This window comes from Cetorhinus maximus, chromosome 30, assembly GCF_964194155.1.
Source record: "Cetorhinus maximus chromosome 30, sCetMax3.hap1.1, whole genome shotgun sequence".
Classification (NCBI taxonomy): Eukaryota; Metazoa; Chordata; class Chondrichthyes; order Lamniformes; family Cetorhinidae; genus Cetorhinus; species Cetorhinus maximus.
The window spans coordinates 21,354,133-21,370,423 of record NC_135908.1 but is presented as its reverse complement, the minus strand read 5'-3'; the positions used below and the strand labels follow the sequence as shown (position 1 = coordinate 21,370,423).

Below are 16,291 nucleotides of genomic sequence, written 5' to 3'. Positions count from 1 at the left end.
TGGATGATTTGTGTCCCAGACTGCTGAGGAAGGCAAGGGAGGAGATCACAGGGGCTCTGACCCAATTTTAATTCCTCTCTGGCCATGGGGGAGATGCCAGAGGACTGGAGAACAGCTAATGTGGTTCCGCTATTTAAGAAGGGTTGTAGAGATAAGCCAGGGAACTACAGGCCAATGAGTTTCACGTCAGTGGTAGGGAAACTATGAGAGAAAATTCTGAAGGAGAGAATCTATCTCCACTTGGAGAGGCAAGTTTTGTTCAGGGATAGTCAGCATAGCTTTGTCAGAGGCAGGTCATGCCTAACAAATTTGATTGAATTTTTTGAGGAGGTGACCAGGTGTGTAGATGAGGGTAGTGCAGTTGATGTAGTTTATATGGATTTCAGCAAAGCCTTTGACAAGGTCCCACATGGGAGACTTATAAAGAAGGCAAATGCACATGGGATACAGGGTAATTTGATAAGGTGGATTCAAAATTGGCTTAGTTGTAGGAGACAGAGGGTGATGACAGAAGGCTGCTTTAGTGACTGGAAGCCCGTGTCCAGTGGCGTACCACAGGGATCAGTGCTGGGTCCCCTGTTATTTATCATTTATATAAACGACATAGATGACAATGTGGGGGGGTAGGATTAGTAAGTTTGCGAATGACACAAAGATTGGCCGGGTGGTTAACAGTGAGGATGAGTGTCTTGGGCTACAGGGAGTTATGGACAGGATGGTCAAATGGGCAGATAAGTGGCAGATGGAATTTAACCCTGAAAAGTGTGAGGTGATACACTTTGGAAGGAGTAATTTTACAAGGAAGTATTCAATAAATGGCATGACACTAGGAAGTTCTGAGGAACAAAGGGAACTTGGCGTGTGTGTCCATAGAGGAGGGTGGTGGAGGCGGGCTGCCTCACATCCTTTAAAAAGTACCTGGATGAGCACTTGGCACGTCATGACATTCAAGGCTATGGGCCAAGTGCTGGTAAATGGGATTAGGTAGGTAGGTCAGGTGTTTCTCATGTGTCGGTGCAGACTCGATGGACCGAAGGGCCTCTTCTGCACTGTGTGATTCTGTGGTGAGTCACCTTCTTTTCTTGGACCACTTTGGTCTGCCTGTTTCAACTTTTCTGTAACAGTTTGGTACAAATGAGTGGCTTGCAAGATCATTTTAGAGGGCAGTAAATTGCTGTGGGTCTGAGGACAGTTAATTGCTGTGGGTCTGGAGTCACATGTAGGCCAGACCAGGTAAGGATGGTGGATTTCCTTCCCTAAAGGACATTAGTGAACCAGATGGGTTTTTGCAACAATCAATAATAGTTTCATGGCACCATTACTTGAGACTAGCTTTCAATTCCAGATTTATTAATTCAATTTAAGTTCCATCAGTTGCCACAGTGGGATTAGAACCTATGCCCCAGAGCATTTAGCCTGGATCTCTAGCCCAGTGACATTATCACTACACCACTATCACCCCAGTTGTAAGAGGGCATTTTCTAACCAGCTACTGACCAAACTCTTTGTACAGTGGTCCATCACATCTTTTAGTAATGGCTACAATACAGGAAACAAAGTATGAACTGATGTAGCCTTTTGTCAACTTTCTCATCATCAAGCATTTCCATAGAATTCCTGGTTATGAACTATCTAAAAATGATTCCCCACCCCCTCATCCAGTCATACACTTATGCCTTACAATGGGGACTATATAATGGTGAACTCCTGATGGTTTGTGCAGTCCCATCCTAAACACATGTATCAATATATTCCCAGGGCCTCTTTTGGACTGCTCTCTCCTTATGTTATAGGGTATTGCCATGTCTTGGGAATATGTAATTTTACGGTGTCCTAAATTTGCTGCAATTTGAGGTATTTACCATCCAATGTCAGTGAAATGTAGAATAGCCAAAGCCAAATTGAGCTCTCGGGCAATGTTAGAGATTGGTATTTGAGTTCAGGCCTGTTACTTGGGAGTTCCCTGAAGTGCTATGTTATAAGCACAAGGCAAATGCTCCACCGGTCTACCTCCGAAACTGTAGAGACTAACTCGAGCTTGATCTCCTGATTAGCAATGTGAGATTCTAGCCATTTTGCACGCTCAAAACTGGGGTTCAAACTAGAGTCCCCTTACTGGATACTGCAGGCTGGTGCCCTCTGAAGATTCAAGTTTGGAATTTGTCTTGGTGGGCCTTGCTCTCAAAACTAGCATCAAGCTTGTTGCTCCTAACTGTGTGTCCAACATTACACAAGCTACATGAATAATGTTTTAGTCATAAAAATAAACTTGACACATAAAACCATTCAACAGTCACACCACATGCCCACATTGAAGAAAATAACTGAGTTCCCATATAATTACCTGTCACAATGCAGGTAAACTTGACATCGGTATTCTCAGATATTGCATAGGATTTAAGTGTGGTTTCAAAACCTGGCTGGGTCTCTTCGGTTATCTGAGCAATGATGTTACAAAACGTTTGCCTACAAAGAAAAGATAATGCTCAAGACATTCTTTACAAATTTCAGGGTAAAACCCAATTTTAACCCTATGTACAGTTAAAATCCAATACAGAATTTTTTCATGCAGTATAAATTGTTGTTCCCTTTGAAATTTGGCATTCTTGCATCTGTCCTGATGAATGCAAGATGAAAATCTTGGACAGCATGTCTCTTTTTTCAGCAACACAGAATTCACGAATAAAAATGCATCATTTTGCCACTGTTTTTACATTGATCTATATATGCAAGGTCGATCCTGCTAAGGTGAGGTTTCAATTGAATCATAAAAACATTTCCTTTGTCAGTAAAAATCATAACAAGAGTTCTACAGTTCCCACCATTGATAGGTTCCAGAAGCTCGGCACCATCCAGGACAAAGCAGCCCGTTTGATTGGCACCCCATCCACCACCTTAAATGTTCACTCCCTCCATCATCAGTGCACAGTGGCAGCAGTCTATACCATCTACAAGATGCACTGCAGCAACTCACCAAGACTTCTTCAACAGCATCTGCCAAACCTGAGACCCAGGTGGACAAGGGCAGCAGAGGAATGGGAACACCACCACGTGCAAGTTCCCCTCCAAGTCATGCGCTATCCTGATTTGGAAATGTATCTCCGTTCCTTCACTGTTGTTGGGTCAAAATCCTAGAACTCCCTTCCTAACAGCACCGTGGGTGTACCTACATCACATGGACTGCAGCGGTTCAGGAAGGCGGCTCACCGCCACCTTCTCAAGGGCAATTAGGGGTGGGTAACAAATACTGTCCTACCAGTGACTCCCACTTGAGGGGGCAGATGGTGCCTCAGTCTAACGGCTCATCCAAACGACAGCACTTCCAAGAGTGCAGCATTCCCTCATTACTGCAGTGGAGTGTCAGCCTTGATTTATGTGCTCAGGCCCTGGAGTGAGACTTGAACTTAAAATCTTACAATTCAGAGGTAACAGCAGTACCCACTGAGCTACTGCTGACAATGATAAAATAATCCACACCTTCATGCTGTAACCTTCCTGAGTCTGCTTTTATAAAAGGCATTGCCCCATTTACCTTAATCAAGCTAACATGACCTTTGTTAATGCAAAAGCCGGGATTTTACTGTCCAGCCAGCGGTGGCAAAAGTCGCAGGTGAAACCAGAAAATCCCGCCCAACTGATTTTTGGCCACTGTCTAAATTTTCCCGTCCCACCCCCGATGATGCTGGCAGGACCGGGAAATCCCACCGAATGAGTAGAGTAATGTCACAAACCCATTGATCTAGAAGCCTGGTGATGTTGCAACCTGTTATGCGGGTTTCTAATATGGCGAGGAGGATACGTTTCCCTGCTAGAGGTGTGCCATACTAACAAAGGTTGGAGTATAGACCACAGACCCTGCACCTGAGTCAGGGATTGGCCCCTTTCCACGAGCATACAGAGGGCTTAATGCCTGTTTCAGAACCCTTCATTAAACTGGGCTGCCCTGATCACTGTCTGCGCTATGTTCGGGATTACTCCATCTGCGAGTGGCCTAGCCAGGCTGCTACTGGCAAGACAGCTTTTTTAAAAAACATGTTGACCTGAATATATAGGGAGTCGGGATGTCTAGCCATGCCAAACACCGGCTCCACAGCAGTATGCTGAAGTCCACTGCCACCTTCCCCTTCCCAATTCATCTCGCTCCCTCTCGCCCGCAGGATCTACCTTTTGATACGCTGTCCTGAAATGTAATCCGCTTTGGTGGCAAGCTGCCTGGGAATGTGCAGCAGAGGATATGAGGGAGAGTCTTAAAGGGCGAAACCGAGGTGCTGTGACAACGGACTTCAGGGAGTGCATTCGCCCAAGTGCCTCGATGCCATGGCAGCCAACTGTTGGGCAAGCGGGGAGTGTGGGTTGGTGTTAAACAAGAAGCCAAAGTTCGAGGCACAAATTTGAGGAGGGGGATGTAGCACTGGACAAGGTTATAGAGATTGGCAGGAGTGCGGGCATAAATTTAAACCTGAGCTTAAGCATTTTAAATCTGAGACAGCAAAAATGGAAAACCAAAAATGTTTGCTGGAAAGATTAGTACATGTTCATGTGTTGCAAAGTGCTTTGTTTTAAGGAGTACAGTCCCTATTATAACAGCAATGCATCTTTTAAATGTCTTCTTCAGTTAAGTCTTAGTCAATGTATTTTTTTTTCTGAAAAATGTTGGCACAAATAGAACTTTAATATCTGCCTGAATATTTTCTGAGCTTTCATTTCCAGAGGTCCTGATTCCAACTAAGCTACCATTCCACAGATACCAGAAACTCTCCAGTACCAGATCCAGATAGACATTCCTGTGGAGGCTGGCCAGCTATTCAACCAAGGCAACATCACAGCTCAGTTCTGTGCTTTCCCTTAGGGGTGCACCGCTTGACTGCTGGCCCTAGTTCCCAGATGTGGAGCCAACAGCAGTGACCCCACTGTCACGCCAGCTGAGATCAGTTCATTCAGCAACAGATACATGATCAAAATGGAGTGGGGGGCCGGGGGGGGGAGGTGTGGGAGCTTTCCCGGTCTGTGTAGTTCAGTCCACACAGTTCAATTAGCCAGTCAGCTAACTCCTTGATAATGCTCAATGAAGCAAGTCTGCCAAGCAGTTTGCCACTAGAATAGCACCGAGGTGCACCACAATGTGGCAGCTCACTTCTTTAATCCCTGCTGGGTGTGGGTGACCATTGTAAACTGTATGCTGAAGAAACTGAGGTCCAGAAAGGGGAACTCTCGATGATCTTACATCAAGGAATGTGATAGTTAAAAGAATGGAAAAGGTATTCCTTACAGAGAATAATAAAGGGGATCTTGGTAAAACTAATAAAAAAGGTAAATTTAAGACCGATATCAGGGAATTCTTCAAACAAGAAGTGACTGACATTCCCAGATAGAGTCATGGAGATGAAAACCATGGAATTATTTAAGAAATGATTGGGTGCTGCAATAGGGGAACTTAGGACAAAAAACGGAAAGCAGACATAAAGTAATTGCTTTCACACCTCAGGGCATTCCAAAGTGCTTTACAGCCCATGCAGTACTTTTGAAGTATCATCACTGTTGTAAATGTAGCAAATGATTGGCAGGGTCGATGAACTAAAATGGCCATCCTCATCCAAAGTCATCTTGGGATTTAGAGCATAATGACACCACGGTACTTTCAATTGGCACAGACGAGTGGTGGAACCTAGCATGGAAATGGTCAGCATACACCATGATAATGATAGTGCATTACAAATAAAGTAGTTTTGGTGAGGATGAACCCACATACACACAGGGGATTTGTCACTTTGGTTAGTGAGTTCTTTGTTTCAATTCAGTGTATAGCTGGAAGTGCTCCTCAAACCTCATTTTTAAACTTTTTGAAATCAGTTACTCATTCTCGCAAATTGGGCATTGCTGGCAAGGCTAGCAAATATTGCTGGTTGTCCTGGTTGATAATAACTTGCTAGGCCACTTCAGCAGGCATTTACGAGTCAACCATGTGCAGGACTGGAGTCACATCAGGTAAGGACAGTAGGTTTCCTTCCCAAAAAAGGTATCACTGACCATTTGGGGTTTTACCACAATCTGACAGCTTTATGCTACTTGGCTAAATCATAAATCCTAAAACTAGTTGAAACAGGAGCAAAATACTGCAGATGCTGTAAACCTGAAATAATAAACAGAAAATGCTGGAAAACACTCAGCAAGTCAGGCAGTTTCTCTGGCGAGAGAAATAGAGTTAACAATTCAGCTCAGTGACCTTTCACATAATCACACAGTGCAGTATAGGCCCTTCGGCCCATCGAGTCTTCAGGACTGGGAGATGGTTCTGATGAAAGGTCAATGACCTGAAACGTTAACTCTGTTTCTCTCTCTAGAGTTACCACTGAGTAATTTCCAGAATTTCACGGTTTTAATCTTATAAAAATAGTTGGCTTGTTTGACTTGTTTTGAAATGTGGCCAGAATAACATTAAGAAGGACAACATTTTAGGTAAGAAAGGCTTAAGGGAAAAATTGTAGGGAATTGCTCTTCCAACGTAGAACTTCACAAAGAGGCAGAACTAATGTCTAAGGATTGGGGAGTGGTGACAGTCCAGATAGGGCACCTGGCACAATACAGCCATGGTGTCTTACCACCAATGCCAAAATGGTGTTAGCAACAGACTCAAAACGGAAGCCCAGTCACAATCAGGAATTGAAAAGCTCGGTGAGTAGTTTATTTGCAGTCTGCTTTGGTCAGGTTCTGACAGACAAAACCAGCAGCCGCAAAGTGATTGGTGGGGGGGGGAGGGCTTATGACTGCTGACCCCCTACTGATGTCACCCCCAACAGTATATATCAGAAATCCCAGGTCCCGCTGCCCATGGAGTATGCACGTGGAAAATTATCTAGCTTCCCCTTAAAATCCTGTATCTATGATACTCCCCTCAACTGCATGTTCTAGCAAGTTTTACATTCTACTATGTAATGTGCAGTGTATTATTCTGCTGCTGAGGTGGAGCTCTGCTTATTATGGCCTGTCCCCTTAAGTCATAAGATATAAACAGGAATATTTACTGGGTCGGTTAAGGGAAGTCTGTAGATTGGCGGATGCTGGTAATTCTTTTTTTATTCATTCACGGGATGTGGGCTTCGCTGGCTGGGCCAGCATGTATTGCCCATCCCTATTTGCCCTTGAGAAGGTGGTGGTGAGCTTCCTTCTTGAACTGCTGCAGTCCATGTGGTGTAGGTAGACCCACAGTGCTGTTGGGGAGGGGTCTGAAGAAACCTTACGTTTTTTATTTTTGACACAACGAGGGTGGCATCTCAAGTACGATTAGCATAAATAATCAGATCTGTCAGGGCATTGCCCCTGATAAGTGAGATTACACACCGCATTCCAAGGACAGGAGCACTCAATGCATTATTCTGCTATGGATTGGATGCATTAACTAGTTTGACAGAAAGTTGACTTTAGCAAGGTCAAGCTAAATACTCCAGACTACAATATTTCCTGAAGAGATAGGGGAGAAATGAATGGTGCAAATTACAACTGCTGTAAAGGTTTTACTGATAATGGTGTTCAGTTAGGGAGGGATCACCGAATAGTGAGAAGGCCATCAAGGATGAGTTTGGGAAGGCATTTTGCGAGGTTTGTGGCAGTAAGGGCATTGTAATTCAGGGCAAGTTTAAGTTTTCTCAGTAAGCTAGATCAAGACTTGAAATTCTTGAAGTGCCTGCAGGACTGTTTCCATTGTTACAACATTAAATGTCCAACAAGGGCTGGCCTAGGTAACAGAGGGGGGGACGTATAATCCAAAGGTTAAACAATGTGGGAAATCTAACTCTTTGTGTATCCATTTCCATGGCTCTGTTTCTATTAGCAGAATAATGAATTGAGTCCTTAGAATGTGGTGTGTCATCTGAATTTCAGGGGCAATGCCCTGACAGATCTGATTATTTATGCTAATCATACTTGAGATGCCACCTTCCTAGTGTCAAAAATGAAAACGCAAGGTTTCTTGTGACCCGCAACTGGGAATTTACAAGCATCCGCCAACCTACAAACTTCCCTAAACTGACCGCAGTTAATATTCCTGTTTGTATCACTAACTTAAGGGGACAGGTCACAATAAGCAGAGCTCCATCTCAGCAGCAGAATAATACAATGCATATTACATAATAGAATATGAAACTTGTTAGAACAAGTAGTTGCGGGGAGTATCATAGATACCGGGTTTTAATGAGAAGTTAGATAGTTTTCCACATGCCAGCTCCATGGGCAGTGAGAGTTGGGGTTTCCTGTCAGATGCTCTTGGGGGTGATGTCAGCCTTCCCCCATCAATCACTTTGTGATTGGCCTGTTTTGTACGTCAGAAACTGACCCAAGCTGAACGCAATTAAATCTATCAGAGTCACGTTGAAAATAGATAAAGAGAAATGGAATCCAATCTAAAGCTGTTGCAGTGGAAATTAAATCATTTCAGTGGCATAAAACTAGCCCAGACTAACTGGCTGGAAAATTGGCAGATCAAACATTGAACCTACAAGATAGTGAAAATGCAGGTTAAGTAAGTTCCAAACAGGAGTAAGAGAGTTACATCAAAGGTAGGGGTTCCATGGATGGAGAGAAAGATTAAAAGGCATTTGACAAACGCAGAGTGTATAATACAGAAGAAAACTATAGGAAGAATGAGTGCAAAGAGGAAGTATAAAGTGAGATTAAGGTGTCCAAGGGAGAACATGGGCAAAGACTGTGAACATAAAGTGAAACATCAATAACTTTTATTTTTAGCCAGAGAATTGGTAGAATTTGGAACTTGGGACCACAAGGCGTAGTTGAGGTGCATAGCACATATGCATTTAAGGGGGATAAGGATATGAGAGAAAAAGGAATAGATAAGAATGCTGATAGGATTAGATGAAGAAGGATGGAACAAGGCTCATGTGGATCTTAAATCCCAACATAAATCTGTTGAGCTGAATAGCCTGAATAATCTGTACTGTAGATTCTACATAAGTAAAAGTACAGTCAAAGAAGGGTGGAGCCACATGGAAAGAAAGGAGATTATTTTGTTTTTAGCATTGGTTTTGACAGGGATAAGGCTGCAGGACTACCTAAGAAGGGTGCAGAAGAGCCACTTCTACACATAAACATTCAACAGGGAACTAAACCCTGTCAAAGGAAGCTGAAAGGAATAAGCAGGAACTATTGGCCAGGTAATCTTAACTCAGTTGTGTGCTCATTTGGAAAGGATTAATCAGGGAAAATCAATGTCGCTTTTTATAAGGTAGATTAAGATTGACATCTTGAGGAAATCAATTATAGATGAAAAGCATGTATTATATTAATATATATGTTTGTATATATTTGGATTTTCAAGGAAGTTTGATGAGATGCTACTTAAAAGACACATTATGAAAAGTAAAACATTAAAGGGAATGCAGTAACATGGACAGAGGACAAGAAACAAAGTCTAGAGTTAAATGGTATTTTTCTGATTAGTGGGTGCTGTCTTAGTATAAGACACTAGTTTGGCCTCAGCTAGAATTTTGCATCCAGTTCTGGGCACTGCACTTTAGGAAGGATGTGAAGGCCTTGGAGAGAGTGCAGAAAAGAATAATGAGTATGGTTCCAGGGATGAGGAACTTCAGTTATGGAGACAGATTGGAGAAGTTAGGACTTTTTTCCTTGAAGAAAAGAAGACTGAGAGGAGATTTAATAGAGGTATTCAAAATCATGAGGAGTCTAGATAGAATAAATAGGAAGAAACTGTTCCCACTCATGAAAGGATTGAGAACAAGAGGGCACAGATTTAAAATAATTGGCAAAAGAAGCAAAAGGGGCATGAGAAAAAACTTTTTCCTTCAGCGAGTGGGTAGAGTCTTGAATGCACTGCCTCAGAGTGCGGTGGAGGCAGATTCAACTGAAATATTCAAAAGGGAATTTGACTGTTATCCGAAAAGGAAGAATGTGCCGGATTATGGGGAGAAGGCAGGAGAATGGCATTAGGTGAATTGCTCATTCGGAGAGCTGGTGCAGACACGATGGGCTGAATGGCCTCCTTCTGCCAAATAACCATTCTGGGATTCGGTGATTGCTGGTGTGTCCCAGGACCTCTTTACCTTTCCAGTCAGGTAAATTATTTGGGCTTAGTCACAAGAGGAATGATATTGAAGTTTGCTGGTGATATCAAATGTGGGGAAAGATGCCAGAGGCTGCACAAAAATGACAGAGAGCTGATGGAAACAGAGGGGTTAATGGCAGGTGCAGAGGTATGTGGAGTGCTACATTTTGGGGGAAAAGAACAGTGAAAGGAATAAAAAACTAAACTCCAAAACTCATGAAAATGGAGGATTAGTGGGGGAAAATATGTAGATCTTTAAAGGTGAAAGTAGAAAAGGCCATCTTCAGGCAAGTGAGATTCTGAGAGCCATCAAAATAAAGGCAAAGAAATTATGCTGATCTTGTACAAGTGTTTTGGCTGCAGTTGAAATGTAGCATGAGTCTTGGAACACCCCATTTTAGGAAAACTATTAAAGCCCATGGAAAGGTAACAGTAATGAAAGACTCCAGGAGGGCTATAGTTTGGTTGTAAAGGACTCAAAAAATTAGGGCTTTCTTCATGAAACAGCTTAAGGGGGGGAATCTAACAGAGATTTTCAATTGACAAAAGATTTTAAGAAGATAAATGGTAAAATATTGTTTCCCACTAATCCTGAATCGGTAAAAGGTGGGTAAGAGAGTCAGGATTATCAAAGAGAATAGAGGACAAAGCTGGAAAAAATATTTTCTCACAGATGTTATTAGAACATGAATTGCTTTGCCACAAACTGTTTTTATTGAATTAGTGATAACTCAAAAGGAACTCTGCATAATATGTGGGAAGGACAGTGTCATGCCCAGTAAAGGCATCATATTCATAACTTTAAATATGGACTGTGCTTGTACAGAAGCTTCTGGAACTGTCCTTTGTTTAAAATGGACACTGATGAACTGTTATGATGACTGCTAAGGGGTCAGGTAACCTTTGCTTATTCAACACAAACTAACAAGCTTCTGGAAAGTTCTAATTGAATCACTCTGGGTGGGAAATTGTCCCCCTAGAATTGACAGACCAAGACGAGAGTTATCAGGGGAATTCACACATCTCATTGTTTAAGGGTGAGACAACACCTAAAGACTATGGAGTTTCCAGACTGTCCGTCTCCATCTTTCATACTAGACAAAAAGGAAGATTGAAACTCCAAGGCCACTATCAACTTCCCATTGTTTTTTTTAGATATATAAAGGGTAAGAGAGAGGCAAAAGTGGACATTGGGCCGCTGGAAAATGACGCTGGAGAAGTAGTAGTGGAGAACAAAGAAATGGCGGAGGAACTGAATAGGTACTTTGCATCAGTCTTCACAGTGGAAGAAACAAGTGACATCCCCAAAGTTCAAGAGAGTCGGGGGGCAGAGATGAGTATGGTGGCCATTACCAAGGAGAAGGTGCTAGGAAAACTGAAAGGTCTGAAGGTGGATAAATCACCTGGACTAGATGGATTACACCCCAGAGTTCTGAAGAAGATAGCTGAAGAGATAGTGGAGGCGTTAGTGGTGATCTTTCAGGAATCACTGGAGTCAGGGAAGGTCCCAGAGGACTGGAAAATCGTTAATGTAACCCCCTTGTTTAAGAAGGGAGTGAGGCAAAAGAAGGGAAATTACAGGCCGATTACCTTGGTCGTTGCTAAGATTTTAGAGTCCATTATTAAGGATGAGATTTCAGAATACTTGGAAGTACATGGTAAAATAGGGCAAAGTCAGCATGGTTTCATCAAGGGGAGGTCATGCCTGACAAATCTGTTAGAATTCTTTGAGGAGGTAACGAGTAGGTTAGACAAAGAAGAGCCAATGGATGTTATCTACTTGGACTTCCAGAAGGCCTTTGACAAGGTGCCGCACAGGAGGCTGCTCAGCAAGAGCCCATGGTGTTAGAGGCAAGGTACTAGCATGGATAGAAGATTGGTTGTCTGGCAGGAGACAGAGAGTGGGGATAAGGGGGTCCTTCTCAGGATGGAGGCTGGTGACTAGTGGAGTTCCGCAGGGGTCAGTGTTGGGACCACAACTTTTCACTTTATACGTTAATGATCTAGATGAAGGAACTGAGGGCATCCTGGCTAAGTTTGCAGATGATACAAAGATAGGTGGAGGGACAGGTAGTATTGAGGAGGCGGGGAGGCTGCAGAAGGATTTGGACAGGTTGGGAGAATGGGCAAAGAAGTGGCAGATGGAATACAACGTGGGGAAGTGTGAGGTCATGCACTTTGGTAGGAAGAATAGAGGCATAGACTATTTTCTAAATGGGGAGACAATTCAGAAATCTGGAGTGCAAAGGGACTTGGGAGTCCTAGTCCAGGATTCTCTTAAGGTTAACTTGCAGGTTCAGTCGGTAGTTAGGAAGGCAAATGCAATGTTGGCATTTATTTCGAGAGGACTAGAATATAAAAGCAGGGATGTGCTGCTGAGGCTTTATAAGGCTCTGGTCAGACCACATTTAGAATATTGTGAGCAATTTTGGGCCCCGTATCTCAGGAAGGATGTGCTGGCCCTGGAGAGGGTCCAGAGGAGGTTCACAAGAATGATCCCAGGAATGAAAGGCTTAACATATGAGGAACGTTTGAGGACTCTGGGTCTATACTCGATGGAGTTTAGAAGGATGGGGGGGGGGGATCAGATTCAAACTTACAGAATACTGAAAGGCCTGGATAGAGTGGACATGGGGAAGATGTTTCCATTAGTATGAGAGACTAGGACCGGAGGGCACAGCCTCAGAGTAAAGGGAAGATCTTTTAGAACAGAAATGAGGAGAAACTTCTTTAGCCAGAGAGTGGTGAATCTATGGAATTGATTGCTACAGAAGGCTGTGGAGGCCAGGTCATTGAGTGTATTTAAGACGGGGATAGATAGGTTCTTGACTGGTAAGGGGATCAAAGGTTATGGGGAGAAGGCGGGAGAATGGGTTTGAGAAACTTATCAGCCATGATTGAATGGCGGAGCAGACTCGATGGGCCAAATTTCTGCTCCTATGTCTTATGATCTTATGGTATTAGGATGGCCTCCTCCCCATCCAAACTAGACTGGGTTGGCCTCAGAAGTGCCAACCAAGTGGTCATGTGATCAAAACTAGTTTCAGGGGCTGCACCCTTATTACTCCACGACCCAGCAGATCCATTAGTCATCAGCCAATTTGAGAACCAGACTCTGAAACTAGATGCAAGTCCTCAAGCAGCCAAAGTACTTAGCCTGTCCCAGTTTCAAAGTTCACCTGAGAAATAACCTCCTGGAAATTCAGTGAACCTTTGGCTTTACAAGACCCTCACTTCAACTTTTAATCATCAAATCCACTCAAAAAACTGCAGGCCTGCCATATGGGAGACTGTAAATTGTAAGTCAGAGACTGAAGTAACTGTAATTTATAAAAGTGCATTATCTTTATGTATTGTGTGTGTGTGTGTGTGTGCATTTATGCATGCGTGAGACCAAGTGTGTGACATTGCGTTAATTCAGGGTAAGTGTGAGAGAATAAATAACATCCTTTATTTTTAACTCACAAAAGCTTGCTGCTGAATTATTTAATTGGAATACACACTCCAGGGGCAAGAAAAGACTCATATTTTTCTGTAAAAAACATACTGATTATGGACTGCAAGAAAGCAACTGCATTCTGTCCGTGACAGACAGGGAAATTGGTTTAAAGTAGAAGAGTTAGCATTGGTACAATGGGCTGAATGGCTTCCTTTTATCCTGTGATTTGAATGATTCTGTGGCGATGGTGTGTCTATTTAAGGCCACAAAGTCTAACTGTTGTTAAGTAATTCAGACTGTTTGATTGTTGTTTGATCAGGAAACTTTGCAGATTGGAATGTGCTTGCTAGTTTTACACTGCAGCACAGAATCACCCAGCATCTCCGCATCCGTAACTCAATGTGATATTTGGTGTGTGATCTGCATTGCGCTGCCTGAGAGCAGCAGAAGCAGATTCAACAAGAGCTTATGAAAGAGAATTGGATATATATCAGAAAAGGAAAAGTGGTGTAGAGTGATGGGGAAAGAGCAGGGAATGGGATTAACCGGATAGCTTTGAAAGTGCTGGCAAGGGCATGATGGGCCAAACAGCCTGATTGTGTGCTACAGGGGAAATTTTAACCTCCTCAGCGCAGGTGAAATGGATGGTTAAAATCATAAAAGTGGAAATCTGAGCCCCACCTGCTGCGAACGTGCTTACTCCCAGTTGAATTGGAGCAGGATGGGGAGGTCAGAGCTGGTCAATATTAATAATATTCTTATGAGGCAGCATGCCTTGGACTTTCCAAGAACCCTGGAAACCTGGCAGCTGAAGGGAGGTGGGAATGGTCAGATCCAGCCTGCACGTGCCCTTCCAGCTCTGCTTATGGGTCAGGAGGAGCTGGAGTGTCCCCCCCAAGACTTGCAGGCAAACCTAATTACAATCTGCCTCCCTCCCCACAATCTCCACATCACCCCCCTCCGCCTGTGAAATCCACACCCCACCACCCACACATGGTGTTCCCTCCCTCCTCTCCAGTCCCCAGAGCCTGGCTTTCCCACAGCAGCCTGTCAATCTGGCCAACCGCAGGGGGGTGGAGGTGGTGTGAACTGAGGACAAAAATTCAAATAACGTCCTGCCACTAAATTCAGCAGGAGCTCCAGGTTCCCTGAGTTTCCAGGATTCCCTGCCATTGACAATGCCAACTCCCTCAATCGTCATTGCCTAAGATGTGCAACTACCCACCCAGACCCCTGATATCTGCTGTGAGTCCTACTTGAGGGGTGGGGTGGTGTTGACACACTGTTACAAAGGGTCTTGGAAATCTGGAATAGTCTCTCCCCCAAAATGGCTCAGGGTTGGGAGGGGGGTCAACTGAAAATCTCAAAGTTGAGATAGATATATTTTTGTTAGGCGGGGGCATAAAGGGTTAGGACACCAAGGTGGGTAGATGCTGATGAGATACACATCAGCCATGATCTAACTAAATAAAGGACTAAGTTAGAGGGGCTGAATGTTTCTGAAATTAACTGGGGGCCTTTTCTCACATCTCACCTGTTCTCAGGTCGCACGTTGAGGAAGTAGTTGCGGCTGGCATCTCCCCGAGAAGGAGGTTCAACCTCCTCGTTAGTGTCAAAAGAATAGCGGCCGTTGGCAGAATAAGATCGGATAACTCGCTTAGAACCCATTCTATCCTCCCCCTCTGAAACTCAGGCAGACAGAATCTTGCAGGTCGTTCCAAATACTCGACTCCTCTTGGTTTTACCCTCTTTGCGATTTTAATCCAACGGAGCGACCAGTCTAAAACCAGACCCAAATCCTTTCGATTTTATATACACCAGCTGTAAAGGAAGTTTCAACATTAAGTGAAATTACTTACTGCAACTATCGAATTAGAAATATCCTATTTCAAACACCGAAACAAACAATAAATATGTATAGAAATTTAACTGCATATCATTTACTCTCAATCCCTCATTTAAAAATCGTTGCTTTTGCAATTATAAAAAAAAATTCAGAGCCTTTGCAAATTAAAGAAGAAAAGTAGCCTGGGTGAAAAGTTATAGCGTGTTTGAGTTTAAAAATAGACCAGCGCCAGCTTCAGAAGGCTATCTGTATGATCCACCCTTTTCCTTGAGAAAAGCTCACTTACCTTGTCAGCAGAAGTGTGTTTTACAATGGCCCCACGGCTTAAAGGTTTCTAATGTGCAAAATAATAGCTCTAATACAATGGAAGCAAGTTTGTCCTCACCATTCCACCTCCTCTGAGACTTGTCTTTAGCCCCTTTGCTCGAATGGCTGTAGCTGTCAATCAACGCCCCCTCCCTATCCCAGGACTATTTAAGGAACCCTGCGGTCTGCAAACGCACTTTCCAAAAGATTACCCTTTTTGCATTCTGGACAGAACAAAAAACATACACACAGTGGAAAAGTCACACCAGGCGCAATTGGATGTGGTTGCTGCAGAGGTTTTGAGAGCCTATTACTGTTTTCAGTTTGTTTTATTTCCCAACTTGTGCTGGTGTTTGTACTAGCTGTGTCCTATGTTGTGCATGAGACGGAGTGCCTGACTCACCAGCACATGCCAGGCGAGTTTGACCAAGAGCAGAAGGCACAGTAAACTCAGCCGGAGCCGTCAATCAAAAGGGTGCAGAACAATCTGGCCATGGGCTATAAGTAAACAATACACAACCTCACTTTGTATTGTAAACGTGAAAAGGAAAGATTGTGTAAATTTGGTGTACTTCGTAACACTTAACCATGAGTCTTGAAAGTTGTGGGTTTAAACTATTGTTGCCAA

At 43.4% G+C, this 16,291-nt stretch overlaps 1 protein-coding gene across 1 annotated transcript in view; it reads right to left on the bottom strand.

Moving 5' to 3' along the window:
• The window catches only part of alpk3a (alpha-kinase 3a), a 77,256-nt gene extending 61,465 nt beyond the window's left edge, over positions 1-15,791 (bottom strand). Inside the window, exons 1-3 of the mRNA XM_078532229.1 lie at positions 15,644-15,791; positions 15,046-15,332; positions 2,345-2,466 (exon numbers count right to left, since the gene is read on the bottom strand). Of these exons, the coding sequence (XP_078388355.1) occupies positions 2,345-2,466; positions 15,046-15,179 (256 nt within the window). The 5' untranslated portion in view covers positions 15,180-15,332; positions 15,644-15,791. The remainder of the gene's footprint in view (positions 1-2,344; positions 2,467-15,045; positions 15,333-15,643) is intronic.
• Between the last annotated feature and the right edge of the window lie 500 nt (positions 15,792-16,291).